Source organism: Salmo trutta, chromosome 15, assembly GCF_901001165.1.
Source record: "Salmo trutta chromosome 15, fSalTru1.1, whole genome shotgun sequence".
NCBI classification, from domain to species: domain Eukaryota; kingdom Metazoa; phylum Chordata; class Actinopteri; order Salmoniformes; family Salmonidae; genus Salmo; species Salmo trutta.
The window spans coordinates 64,355,472-64,369,506 of NC_042971.1; the positions used below are offsets into that span (position 1 = coordinate 64,355,472).

At 43.3% G+C, this 14,035-nt stretch overlaps 2 protein-coding genes and 1 long non-coding RNA gene across 12 annotated transcripts in view; 2 read left to right on the forward strand and 1 right to left on the reverse strand.

Annotated features, from left to right (window-relative positions):
• Window positions 1-1,271: 1,271 nt before the first annotated feature.
• Window positions 1,272-7,609, reverse strand: rnf170 (ring finger protein 170). 3 transcript variants are annotated; one of them, XR_003866897.1, is made up of 8 exons: window positions 7,361-7,599; window positions 6,680-6,846; window positions 6,374-6,452; window positions 6,024-6,135; window positions 5,529-5,602; window positions 3,060-3,191; window positions 1,881-2,733; window positions 1,272-1,844 (listed from the first exon to the last, which is right to left on the reverse strand). XR_003866897.1 is itself a non-coding variant. In XM_029692498.1 (8 exons), the coding sequence occupies exons 2-8, from the start codon at window positions 6,820-6,822 to the stop codon at window positions 2,428-2,430; spliced, it is 810 nt and encodes a 269-aa protein (XP_029548358.1). In that variant the 5' UTR covers window positions 6,823-6,846; window positions 7,361-7,609; the 3' UTR covers window positions 1,272-2,427. The 3 variants fall into 3 exon arrangements, 2 of the variants coding, with proteins under 2 accessions (XP_029548358.1, XP_029548357.1); XM_029692498.1 differs by having other exon boundaries at window positions 1,272-2,454; window positions 2,491-2,733; window positions 7,361-7,609; XM_029692497.1 differs by having other exon boundaries at window positions 1,272-2,733.
• LOC115149547 (uncharacterized) lies at window positions 6,128-7,182 on the forward strand. Its single transcript, XR_003866898.1, has 2 exons — window positions 6,128-6,458; window positions 6,686-7,182. It is a non-coding gene; the product is annotated as an uncharacterized LOC115149547 (long non-coding RNA).
• Window positions 7,610-7,883: 274 nt separating the features above from the next.
• Window positions 7,884-14,035, forward strand: part of hook3 (hook microtubule-tethering protein 3) — a 63,965-nt gene continuing 57,813 nt past the window's right edge. For all 8 annotated transcript variants that reach the window (XR_003866895.1, XR_003866896.1, XR_003866893.1 and 5 more), the window contains exon 1: window positions 7,884-8,249. Coding sequence is in view for 1 of the 8 variants with exons in the window: in XM_029692495.1 (XP_029548355.1) it covers window positions 8,193-8,249 (57 nt within the window). In the remaining 7 variants the exon portion in view is untranslated. The remainder of the gene's footprint in view (window positions 8,250-14,035) is intronic.

A 14,035-nucleotide genomic window follows, 5' to 3' on the forward strand; every position in this document is an offset into this window, starting at 1 on the left:
CCTGCTCATCTGCGTGAACGTGCCTTAGGCTGCAAGGAGGCATGAGGACTGCAGATGTGGCCAGGGCAATAAATTGCAATGTCCGTACTGTGAGACGCCTAAGACAATGCTACAGGGAGACAGGACAAACAGCTGATCGTCCTCGCAGTGGCAGACCACGTGTAACAACACTTGCACAGGATAGGTACATCCGAACATCACACCTGCGGGACAGGTACAGGATGGCAACAACAACTGCCCGAGTTACACCAGGAACGCACAATCCCTCCATCAGTGCTCAGACTGTCCACAATAGGCTGAGAGAGGCTGGACTGAGGGCTTGTAGGCCTGTTGTAAGGCAGGTCCTCACCAGACATCACCGGCAACAACGTGGCCTATGGGCACAAACCCACCGTCGCTGGACCAGACAGGACTGGCAAAAAGTGCTCTTCACTGACGAGTCGCGGTTTTGTTTCACCAGGGGTGATGGTCAGATTCGCATTTATCGTTGAAGGAATGAGCGTTACACCGAGGCCTGTACTCTGGAGCGGGATCGATTTGGAGGTGGAGGGTCCATCATGGTCTGTGGTGGTGTGTCACAGCATCATTAGACTTCCTGCAATGACAACAAGCTCAATCTCAACGCTGTGCGTTACAGGGAAGACATCCTCCTCCCACATGTGGTACCCTTCCTGCAGGCTCATCCTGACATGACCCTCCAGCATGACAATGCCACCAGCCATACTGCTCGTTCTTTGCGTGATTTCCTGCAAGACAGGAATGTCAGTGTTCTGCCATGACCAGCGAAGAGCCCGGATCTCAATCCCATTGAGCACGTCTGGGACCTGTTGGATCGGAGAGTGAGGGCTAGGGCCATTCCCCCCAGAAATGTCCGGGAACTTGCAGGTGCCTTGGTGGAAGAGTGGGGTAACATCTCACAGCAAGAACTGGCAAATCTGGTGCAGTCCAGGAGGAGGAGATGCACTGCAGTACTTAATGCAGCTGGTGGCCACACCAGATACTGACTGTTACTTTTGATTTTTCACCCCCCCTTTGTTCAGGGACACATTATTCCATTTGAGGGGGATTGTGGTTGTAACTCAATACTGTATGTACAGGCAATTGGAAGGTGGGGGGGTCTGGGGTTGTAACAATGTAATGTGGGTCTTAGCGTTTTTTTTTGTGTTTGTAGTTTTTCAACCAAAAAAATATATATATATATATGTTTTACATTTCTTAAAGACTAGCCCTTAAACTAAAATAGATAAAATAATTTAAACTGTAAACAAAGGTGATTATTTTTGTTTAAATAAGTATACGGTTTTCTTTCCTCATTAATAATAATATTATTTCACATTAATCCTTTTCCACATAAGATGATGAGATAACAGTCTCTTTAACACGTCACATATTTTTCCCAGATTGATTTTACACGCCACAGTCATGCTACAGCGCAGTCCAGCTACTTATACAAAGACTAGATTGAATCCAGCAGTCGCTTGGTAACTAGTCAATTCCTAAAAAAATTATAATAATAATAATAAAAATGAAAAAACAGACGCACACTTTCAGATTCAAGAGGATTACATCTCAACTGATAAAACAAGCAGACATTATGACTGAATATTAACTTTAGGACTCTCAATCATAGACATTTAACTAGTAACTAGTCCCCAGTCTTTTGCATGGTGGAACTCCAGTCCAAAGCAACAGACCCCAGAGCATCCTCCTCACCGAGTGCCTTTGACCTGAAACTAATCGATTATAGGACACTGGTCTTGGCATTGTGTCTAATATAGTCCTACACAATCAATTTCTGTGCAGTCGAGCGGACAATGAAGTTTCAATTGAATGGGGGTCACCACCTCTCTTCATCACCCTGCCAGTCTCTGGGTCACCACCTCTCTTCATCACCCTGCCAGTCTCTGGGTCACCACCTCTCTTCATCACCCTGCCAGTCTCTGGGTCACCACCTCTCTTCATCACCCTGCCAGTCTCTGGGTCACCACCTCTCTTCATCACCCTGCCAGTCTCTGGGTCACCACCTCTCTTCATCACCCTGCCAGTCTCTGGGTCACCACCTCTCTTCATCACCCTGCCAGTCTCTGGGTCGCCACCTCTCTTCATCACCCTGCCAGTCTCTGGGTCACCACCTCTTCATCACCCTGCCAGTCTCTGGGTCACCACCTCTCTTCATCACCCTGCCAGTCTCTGGGTCACCACCTCTCTTCATCACCCTGCCAGTCTCTAGGTCACCACCTCTCTTCATCACCCTGCCAGTCTCTGGGTCACCACCTCTCTTCATCACCCTGCCAGTCTCTGGGTCACCACCTCTCTTCATCACCCTGCCAGTCTCTGGGTCACCACCTCTCTTCTTCACGCTGCCAGTCTCTGGGTCACCACCTCTCTTCATCACCCTGCCAGTCTCTGGGTCACCACCTCTCTTCATCACCCTGCCAGTCTCTGGGTCACCACCTCTCTTCATCACGCTGCCAGTCTCTGGGTCACCACCTCTCTATACATGATAGAGATATAGATGAACAGAAGCAGGATGATGAAGAAGTCGTCCAGGAAGCCTAGCAGGCCGAACAGAGCCTCAGGGATGAAGTCTAGAGGGGAGATCAGGTAGGTCAGAGCCCCGATCAGACACAGCAGGACACGGATCCGGAACATCCAGAACAGGCCCCCTACGGAGAACATCTCCCTGAAGAGGTGGCGCAGCAACGTGGGGACGTCACGCAGCCGGTCCATCAGCTGAGACAGGGAGGAGCAGTGGAGTTAAAAAGTCTGTGTTTAAGCAGTAACATTAGCCTGGTCTCAGATCTGTTTGTGTGTAGTTTTGCCAACTCCTATGATCATTGGCACATAATACAGTTTAATGAGATGGTAAAACATATCTGGGGCCAGGCTACCGTAACCTTAGTAGTGTTTAAATATGACATCACAGCACAGAATGGGGAGTGAGTAACTATGATTTCAATTTAATGAAATAAATTTCAAGGAATTAAGTTGCAATTTGGTGGATGTGGACTCTCTCTAAGTGCATGAGAGAAATACTGACGTGGCAAATTAAAACTCACAGATCGTGGTTGTCCTGAGAACCTGCGGTTGTAGTCGCTGAGATCCCGGAGGATGAAGAGAGGTTCAACCGTTCCATCCTGTACCTGCTGAGGGGAGACTTGCTCGTGGAAGAGTGGGAACAACAGGGTCACCTGTTCACATAGGAGAGAAATGGGGTCAATAGGGTCACCTAGGAGAGAAATGGGGTCAATAGGGTCACCTAGGAGAGAAATGGGGTCAACAGGGTCACCTAGGAGAGAAATGGGGTCAATAGGGTCACCTAGGAGAGAAATGGGGTCAATAGGGTCACCTAGGAGAGAAATGGGGTCAATAGGGTCACCTAGGAGAGAAATGGGGTCAACAGGGTCACCTAGGAGAGAAATGGGGTCAATAGGGTCACCTAGGAGAGAAATGGGGTCAACAGGGTCACCTAGGAGAGAAATGGGGTCAACAGGGTCACCTAGGAGAGAAATGGGGTCAACAGGGTCACCTAGGAGAGAAATGGGGTCAACAGGGTCACCTAGGAGAGAAATGGGGTCAACAGGGTCACCTAGGAGAGAAATGGGGTCAATAGGGTCACCTAGGAGAGAAATGGGGTCAACAGGGTCACCTAGGAGAGAAATGGGGTCAATAGGGTCACCTAGGAGAGAAATGGGGTCAACAGGGTCACCTAGGAGAGAAATGGGGTCAACAGGGTCACCTAGGAGAGAAATGGGGTCAATAGGGTCACCTAGGAGAGAAATGGGGTCAACAGGGTCACCTAGGAGAGAAATGGGGTCAATAGGGTCACCTAGGAGAGAAATGGGGTCAACAGGGTCACCTAGGAGAGAAATGGGGTCAATAGGGTCACCTAGGAGAGAAATGGGGTCAACAGGGTCACCTAGGAGAGAAATGGGGTCAACAGGGTCACCTAGGAGAGAAATGGGGTCAATAGGGTCACCTAGGAGAGAAATGGGGTCAACAGGGTCACCTAGGAGAGAAATGGGGTCAATAGGGTCACCTAGGAGAGAAATGGGGTCAACAGGGTCACCTAGGAGAGAAATGGGGTCAATAGGGTCACCTAGGAGAGAAATGGGGGTCAACAGGGTCACCTAGGAGAGAAATGGGGTCAACAGGGTCACCTAGGAGAGAAATGGGGTCAACAGGGTCACCTAGGAGAGAAATGGGGTCAATAGGGTCACCTAGGAGAGAAATGGGGTCAACAGGGTCACCTAGGAGAGAAATGGGGTCAACAGGGTCACCTAGGAGAGAAATGGGGTCAACAGGGTCACCTAGGAGAGAAATGGGGTCAACAGGGTCACCTAGGAGAGAAATGGGGTCAATAGGGTCACCTAGGAGAGAAATGGGGTCAACAGGGTCACCTAGGAGAGAAATGGGGTCAACAGGGTCACCTAGGAGAGAAATGGGGTCAACAGGGTCACCTAGGAGAGAAATGGGGTCAACAGGGTCACCTAGGAGAGAAATGGGGTCAATAGGGTCACCTAGGAGAGAAATGGGGTCAACAGGGTCACCTAGGAGAGAAATGGGGTCAACAGGGTCACCTAGGAGAGAAATGGGGTCAATAGGGTCACCTAGGAGAGAAATGGGGGTCAACAGGGTCACCTAGGAGAGAAATGGGGTCAACAGGGTCACCTAGGAGAGAAATGGGGTCAATAGGGTCACCTAGGAGAGAAATGGGGTCAACAGGGTCACCTAGGAGAGAAATGGGGTCAATAGGGTCACCTAGGAGAGAAATGGGGTCAATAGGGTCACCTAGGAGAGAAATGGGGTCAATAGGGTCACCTAGGAGAGAAATGGGGTCAATAGGGTCACCTAGGAGAGAAATGGGGTCAATAGGGTCACCTAGGAGAGAAATGGGGTCAACAGGGTCACCTAGGAGAGAAATGGGGTCAACAGGGTCACCTAGGAGAGAAATGGGGTCAACAGGGTCACCTAGGAGAGAAATGGGGTCAACAGGGTCACCTAGGAGAGAAATGGGGTCAACAGGGTCACCTAGGAGAGAAATGGGGTCAACAGGGTCACCTAGGAGAGAAATGGGGTCAACAGGGTCACCTAGGAGAGAAATGGGGTCAACAGGGTCACCTAGGAGAGAAATGGGGTCAACAGGGTCACCTAGGAGAGAAATGGGGTCAACAGGGTCACCTAGGAGAGAAATGGGGTCAATAGGGTCACCTAGGAGAGAAATGGGGTCAATAGGGTCACCTAGGAGAGAAATGGGGTCAACAGGGTCACCTAGGAGAGAAATGGGGTCAACAGGGTCACCTAGGAGAGAAATGTTTGTGAGAACATCTGGGCTACAAGGGATCTGTTGGAAATGTTGGAAATGTCATTTTTCATTTTCAGCATCCAAAAGAGAAACACAAAAGAATAGTAAAGGTACTGTTTTGTTTTTTTTAAACAATGTGAGGATGGGTAAATTGTATTTCTACGTGTGTATGATAATACATGTGTTGAAAGTAGGGAAAGTTGGAAGCAGCATTTAGTCTCACCATTTGTCTGCAGATGGGACAACTGATTGCACCGAGCCACGTCCCATATCTCCAATACGCAATTATACAAGAACCTTCAAAATACAGGAAAACTTGATCAAATCCAGATGGATCTATCCAATAGATTAATCATTCAATAGTTGTCCTGGTTCTAATTCCTTGTTCCTATGGCCTAGAGCAGGGCTATCCAACCCTGTTCCTGGAGAGATACCATCCTGTAGGTTTTAACTCCAACCCTGTTCATGGAGAGCTACCCTCCTCTACAGGAACAGGGTTGGAGTTAAAACCAGTAAGACCAGCAGGCTAATGTTCCTATCCACTCAGTAAGGCCAGCAGGCTAATGTTCCTATCCACTCAGTAAGGCCAGCAGGCTAATGTTCCTATCCACCCAGTAAGGCCAGCAGGCTAATGTTCCTATCCACCCACTCACACACTCTGCTATGGCCTGGTTCTGATTCCTTGTTTCTATCAGTCTAGTGCGACAGCCACACTTACCACAGAAGAGGTGACCGCAGTTAGTTTCCACAGGCAGCACGGCCTGCTGTAGACACACTGGACAGGACATGTCTGTATAGAACTGTTGCCTGGGTTCGGCTGGTTCAGCTTCCTGAGGGACGGACAGAGCGAGGGATGTGGTATGATACTTTCATGGAGGAGAAACTAATGAGATACAATACCAGGGTCCTGTTCATTAGGGCACACAATAGGAAAAAGGTTTTGAAATGGATTAAACTAGTCCAGATAGTCCCTCTTTGTATCAGTGCATTGTCTTCCATTTGGTGCCTAATGAACATGACCCAGAAAGTACAAAGGAACTGTGAAGGGACAGTTACAGCGGTAGACACCTGAGATTCGGACTGTAGCTGTTGCCGGACGACACGGACTTGTTCCTGGTTCTCTGGGTGGATGTTATACTGCTCATTTCTGCAGGTAGAGATGTGTAGAAATAATAAAATAAAAAAAACACCTTTAGGTTCAGATATTAGAAACACGCCAACTACAACATTCATTGGCATATAAGTTGAAAACAAAATACATATTTGATTTAAGAAGGTAATACATTTTTTTGTTGTTGTTCAAGTTAATAACTGGTTACAAAAAAAACATCACAACACAATTTATTCCCATAAGAATGTAAATAATTACTAGACCTGCAGAGCAGAGTTACTAGTCCACACAGGAAAGTGACACTGAGAACGACAACAAACAGGACTGGGTTGCTGACTCCCTCTATGAGTGAGTCTTCATCTTGCAGCAAATAGTCCACCTCGCCACATTCATTGTTTTCATCCATCCCACTTAATCATATCCTATAGAACTGGTTTAGAACAGAGACAGAGAGAGAGTAAATATGAGTCACTCATACGTGGTTAATTCATTCAGCCCAACGTGGTTAATTCATTCAGCCCAAACTCCCCATATCCAGCTAGCTATAGTGAGGCAACGTTTCTACTGTATTACTGACTGTATGTTTTGTTCTCAACTGGCCTACCTGGTTAAATAAAAGGTGAAATAAAAAATAAAATAAGTACAAAAAAAAACGTTACCGTTAGCTAGCTACATAACGCAGAGCCAGAGTTTATATCTAAATATGACTTAGGCTATATCTGTCGTATTGCTAAACTATAGCCAATGTAGATAATAAGAACAAAAAGGGGCTAAATAAGATCAGGTACATTAATGTTTACAAGCTAAAAGTATCACCCTATCCATTGGGCTTCCACTAGAAAGTACAGTCACAAAGTCAACATTTGAAAAAATCTTATTTTTTTGTCATAATTTAAGGTTAGGTTTAGACAAAATGTTAGCAATATGCTATAGGTTATGGTTACCTGTCCATTGCACTGAAGTACAATAATAAAGATCCATTGGAATTGACTGCTCCACTTCCGCATTCTTAGAAAGGTCATTTCCCAGCCTCTGAATGGTGTTCCCGTTACTGCCTGCTCTAAATTCACCCCAATTTATTTATTCACATTTTCATGGAATAAATCATTCAATAATTTTTTTTTTACTTCTTCACATATGCTTATGATTACTTTGATTTTTTTTTTGTTATTCTGGATTAACTAACGTTGATAAAGATGTTTCAGGCTCAAGGTTTCCCTTCAGAGTGGTATCTTTTCCACTAGATAACACAGCCACAAAGTCTAAATGTTTTATAACGTTTTAAAAAAAAAAGGGTCTGAAAACAAAAATTTGCTTTTTTTTTTGGTCTTCGTTCAGGGTTAAGCTTATCAACGTGGTTAATGTTAGGTTTAAATCTGATTTTTCTTTTTAAAAGAGAGAAATTGTAGAGCTAGGCAGAGTTGAGGACTTAGTGGCTGTGGTAACTAGAGACGACCATCCCAGCTGGTTGGAAAAAGCTTGACAGAGGGGGGGGTGACCGGTAGACGTGTGTCTTAGCGTTTCTCTTTATGATGAAATAACATTTACTTTCGACGTTGTATGCGTTAATGCAAGTGAAAACAGCGTGGGATCGTATCCGTCCTGTCGGTAAAACCGATTAGCTAGCTTTTTATTTTTACAAATAATAATTCATCGTTTTGGTTATCCAGTTGATCAGACGTGTCGGTCTTGTTGATTTTATTTATTATCTCGATTATCCGGCTAGACATTTTCAGATAAAGAAGGGGATTAATTGGACTAGTTACCGACAGCACGATGAGTACCTTGGATTCCGTGGATCGAGTTGAACTGTGCGACAGCCTTTTGACATGGGTACGTAAATACATTATTATCTCGGTTTGATGAACGGTTGTAGACGAAATGGACTTAGTTTGCGTTGGCTTGGCTTTATTTATCTAGCGCTGAAATCAAATCTACCAAACCTAGGAAAGTTATGGTAGACAACGCGTTACCTATCTATGATTTTATATATATATATATATATATATATATATATATATAAAACACACAGCTGTCTGTGCGGGTCGCTACACAATGTAAACTAGCCTACTAGAGTTGTATCTTGTCTGGTTGTTAAAATACTTGATAACTAACGTTAGCTAATTGTCTACCCTAGTTAAGGTAACAAACATAGTTAAGTTGAAAACGCTGTCATCATCCTCAAGCAGTAGTCATATAACCAGCTGTTTAACTATGGTAGACAACTAGCCTTAACTAGGGTAGACAATTAGCTATCAGTATTTATTTATTTTTATTTAACCAGACAGGGTAGTTGAGAACAAATTATCATTTACAACTGCGACCTGGCCAAGATAAAGCAGTTCAACAAAAACAACACAGAGTTACACATGGAATAAACGCACATTAGTCAGAGGTGTTGAAGGATACCCCCTTGTCATGAATAGACAAGTTGTACACATCAATACTGTACAGGCGTTCTTCTCTAAGGATCCCTCTAATAAATTATCCTGTGACTGAGATTCTGTCTCACTCAATCCATCAATCATGAATTTTCCTAACAGCAGGTTGTCATGTGGCTAATTACTAAAATGTAATATTTAATTGATAAGGAAGTTGACAGACACCTTGCTTTCTATTTGATCTTCTGTCCAGCTATCATAACAAAAAAGGTTGACAAATACTGGTCAACAACAGTGAGTGGGCCCAGATGTGTCAAAGGGATGAAATGTGAACAGTGGCACTGTAGACGCAGGTCTATTGAAAGTTCCCGGTGTTGTATTGAAAGTTGTCGAGTTAACCAAAATGTAGATTGTGTAGCTTAATATGGCTTGGTTTAGCTAGTTTTAAATAATATTTTTATCTGGACGAAGCAGGTAAAAAGATACAACACTGCTCAAAAACATTCTCATCCAAAAAACCACATCCTCTTCTGAGTCATCGTGGCTGAGGTTATCTATCCCTGAGTTTGGACATTGAGCACACAGTGCCACTGTCTCTTGATATTGGGGTTGTTTTCAAATGTTTCTACCACACCAGTGTAACAGTGTAGGTTCCGTCCCTCTCTTCGCCCCAACCCGGGCTCGAACCAGGGACCCTCTGCACACATCAACAACTGACACCCACCGAAGCATCGTTACCCATCGCGCCACAAAAGCCGCGGCCCTTGCAGAGCAAGGGGAACAACTACTTCAAGTCTCAGAGCGAGTGACGTCACTGATTGAAACGCTATTAACGCGCACCACCGCTAACTAGCCATTTCACATCGGTTACACCAGCAATCCGAAACTGATCATGATGATTGGGTGTGATTTATTTATTTATTCCATTAATAGCTAAGTTAAAAAAAAAATATGCATTGTACATTACTGGTCCAAAGCTAGTGAATCACAGACAGTAGTTCAACATGCATTCATATTGAGAAGATCGCCCGCCAGTTAAGGTTTATGTCTTAAAGAAAGATAGACCTATTTGCTCCCTTTCCCTGGAAATAATATGGTTGGCTCCACATTCCTCACATAGCTGTTTAGCATTGTTGCTAAAATATACTGATGCAGGCTACCACTCACACAGTTAACAAGAGAACATTGTTTTCCTCTTGTCAGCAAGCATTGTATTACACTTGCAAGTATACACACACAGTAGCCTAGGTCATGTCGCTGAAGCCTGAACCCTGGAAAGTGTGGGTTTACTCAAATATTCTCAAAAATTCCTCCTCTGCAGGGAACTGGTGTCAAGGGAACTGGACCCATGCCATTGTTTTCAGCACACTCCTACCAAGTTGTATTTTCCTTATTGGGACAACTGGGCAATAATGGAGAGTAATTTGACAAACTATTTAATCTCCCTAAATGAACTGCAGTCTATTGTTCTGATTGATTATTATTAATAACGGGGGTTCAGCAGCGAAGCTGATAAGACCCTATTGTATTTGTTGCCGTTCGTTATTATTAAACCGGTTCTTCTCGCAAGGACATTAACATGCACATTCCTGTAAGATGGTAAGGCCCAGGAGGGTAAAGGGCCAAGGACCCTCTCATGCCAATTGCCCACATGGTGGCGCTATAATAGATTGAAAATGCTAACTTTGATAGGTCACACCCCTCACCACGTTTGACCTAGAGTCATGAAATTCGGGTACATGGGGTCACAATCTTCACAAGGAACAAATTTGCCTCGAGGACCCGTAAGGTCTGCTGTGATGGATTTTCCACCATTCAGAATTTTGTGATACACACTTAATGCTACTCCTCTGTTACTGAATGACCGGTCTGCACGAAACTTGATATGTGGTATTTATGGAAAAGATTCTCCCAACTCAATATTTTCCAAAGTAGTACCTAAAACAACATGGCCACAATTGACCAATAAGCCTTCACATGGGTGTTGCTACATTTTCTAAATGTGTTCGCTTTGTTATTGTGTGTAGATGGGTGAGAGAGAGAGAGAGAGAGAATGATTATTCCATTTTGAATTCAGGCTGTAAAATATGGAATAAGTCAAGGTGTATGAATATTTTCTGAGGAAGATCTTCAAAGGTAAGTGATTTTATTTTATGTACTGAACTCTTAAGGCATAAAAGTTAATTAAAAAGAATCTGTGCATCATTCGTTTCAATTACAATTGAACAGGTAAAGAGATAACCGATACAAAAAAAATATATACTTTTTTTTTTACATAGAATTAGGTATAATAATTATAGCTCTAGATTGCAGGGAAAAGCTGTTTCAAGTTTCCAACTTGACCTACTGTTTACCCATCCAACTGGACTTATTAAAGTTGATAGTCAAATGCCGACCATTAAAACTCTGTTATCGTGACTGCTGTATATACAATGCACATTCCCTCGACAATCTACACATAATTCCCCATAATGACAAAGCGAAAAAAGGTTTCTAGAAATGGTGGCACATTTATTAAAAATTAAAACCTTATTTACATAAGTATTCAGAAACTTTGCTATGAGACTTGAAATTGAGCTCAGGTGCATCCTGTTGCCATTGATCATCCTTGAGATGTTTCTACAACTTGATTGGAGTCCACCTGTGGTAATTTCAATTGATTGGACATGATTTGGAAAGGCACACACCTGTCTATATAAGGTCCCACAGTTGACAGAGCAAAAATCAAACCATGAGGTCGAAGGAATTGTCAGTAGAGCTCCGAGACAGGATTGTGTCAAGGCACAGATCTGGGGAAGGGTACCAAAACATTTCTGCAGCATTGAAGGTTCCCAAGAACACAGTGGCCTCCATCATTCTGAAATGGAAGAAGTTTGGAAGCACCAAGACTCTTCCTAGAGCTGGCCGCTCAGCCAAACTGAGCAATCAGGGGAGAAGGGCCTTGGTCAGGGAGGTGACCAAGAATCTGATGTCACTGACAGAGCTCTAGAGTTCCTCTGTGGAGATGGGAGAATCTTCCAGAAGGACAACCATCTCTGCAGCACTCCACCAAGCAGGCCTTTATGGTAGAGTGGCCAGAAGGAAGCCACTCCTCAGTAAAAGGCACGTGACAGCCTGCTTGGAGTTTGCTAAAAGGCACCTAAAGGACTCATAGACCATGAGAAACAAGATTCTGTGGGCTGATGAAACCAAGATTGAACTCTTTGGCCTGAATGCCAAGCGTCACGTCTGGAGGAAACCTGGCACCGCTCATCACCTGGCCAATACTTAAAAAAAAAATGTTATTTTATTTTTTCACCATTATTTAACCAGGTAGGCCAATTGAGAACAAGTCCTTTATTTAACCAGGTAGGCCAATTGAGAACAAGTCCTTTATTTAACCAGGTAGGCCAATTGAGAACAAGTTCTTTATTTAACCAGGTAGGCCAATTGAGAACAAGTCCTTTATTTAACCAGGTAGGCCAATTGAGAACAAGTCCTTTATTTAACCAGGTAGGCCAATTGAGAACAAGTCCTTTATTTAACCAGGTAGGCCAATTGAGAACAAGTTCTCATTTACAACTGCGACCTGGCCAAGATAAAGCAAAGCAGTGCGATTAAAACAACAAGTTACACACAAACAAACGTACAGTCAATAACACAATAGAAAAATCTATGTACAGTGTGTGCAAATGTAGAAGATTAGGGAGGTAAGGCAATAAATGGGCCATAGAGGTGAAATAATTACAATTTAGCATTAACACTGGAGTGATAGATGTGCAGATGATGTGCAAGTAGAGATACTGGGGTGCAAAAGAGCAAGAGGAATAACAATATGGTGATGAGGGTGTTTACAGATGGGCTGTGTACAGGTTAGAGGTTGACCGATTTGTGATTTTTCAACGCCGATACCGATTTATTGGAGGACCAAAAAAAGCCAATATCGATTAATCGGCCAATTAATGTATCATCAAATTTTTAATTGGCCAATTAATCGATATCGGCTTTTCTTGGTCCTCCAATCTATCGGCGTTGAAAAATCACAATCGGTCAACCTGTAATATATATATTTATGACGACAATTACAACAATACTGAATTAACAATGAACACTTTTATTTTAACTTAATACATCAATAAAATCTATTTAGTCTCAAATAAATAATGAAACATGTTCAATTTGGTTTAAATAACGCAAAAACTGTGTTGTAGAAGAAAGTAAAAGTGCAATATGTGCCATGTAAAGAAAGCTAACGTTTAAGTTCCTTGCTCAGAACGTATGAAAGCTGGTGGTTCAATATTCCCAGTTAAGAAATTTTAGGTTGTAATTATTATAGGAATTATGACGCGTCAACTATTTCTCTCTCTACCATTTGTATTTCATTTACCTTTGACTATTGGATGTTCTAATAGGTACTTTAGAATTGCCAGCCTAATCTCGGGAGTTGATAGGTTTGAAGTCATAAACAGCGCTGTGCTTCAAGCATTGCTAAGAGCTGCTGGCAAACGCAGAAAAGTTTGAATGAATGCTTATGAGGCTGCTGCCTACCACCGCTCAGACTGCTCTATCAAATCAAAGACTTAATTATAATAAACGCAGAAATACGAGCCTTTGGTCATTAATATGGTCAAATCAGGAAACAAACATTTCGGAAGCGTTCCGTATTTTGTCGAACGGATGGCAACCCTAAGTCTAAATATTGCGGTTACACAACCTTCAATGTTATGTCATAATTATGTACATTTCTGGCAAATTGGTTCGCAACGAGCCAGGCGGCCCAAACTGCTGCATATACCCTTACTCTGCGTGCATTGAATGCAAGAGAAGTGACACAATTTCCCTAGTTAATATTGCCTGCTAACATGAATTTCTTTTAACTAAATATGCAGGTTTAAAAAATATATATATTCATTTTAAGAAAGGCGTTGATGTTTATGGTTAGGTACATTTGTGCAACTAATGTGCTTTTTTTTTCGCGAATGCGCTGTTGTTAAATCATCACCCGTTTGGTGATGTAGGCTGTGATTCGATGATACATTAACAGGCATCGCATTGATTATATGCAACGCAGGACAAGCTAGTTAACCTAGTAATATCAACCATGTGTAGTTAACTAGTGATTATGTGAAGATTGTTTTTTGTAAGATAAGTTTAATGCTAGCTAGCAATTTACCTTGGCTCATTGCAGCCACAAGGTCCTTTTGACGCTGCTGCACTCACATAACAGGTGGTCAGCCTGCCACGCAAGTTCCTCATGGA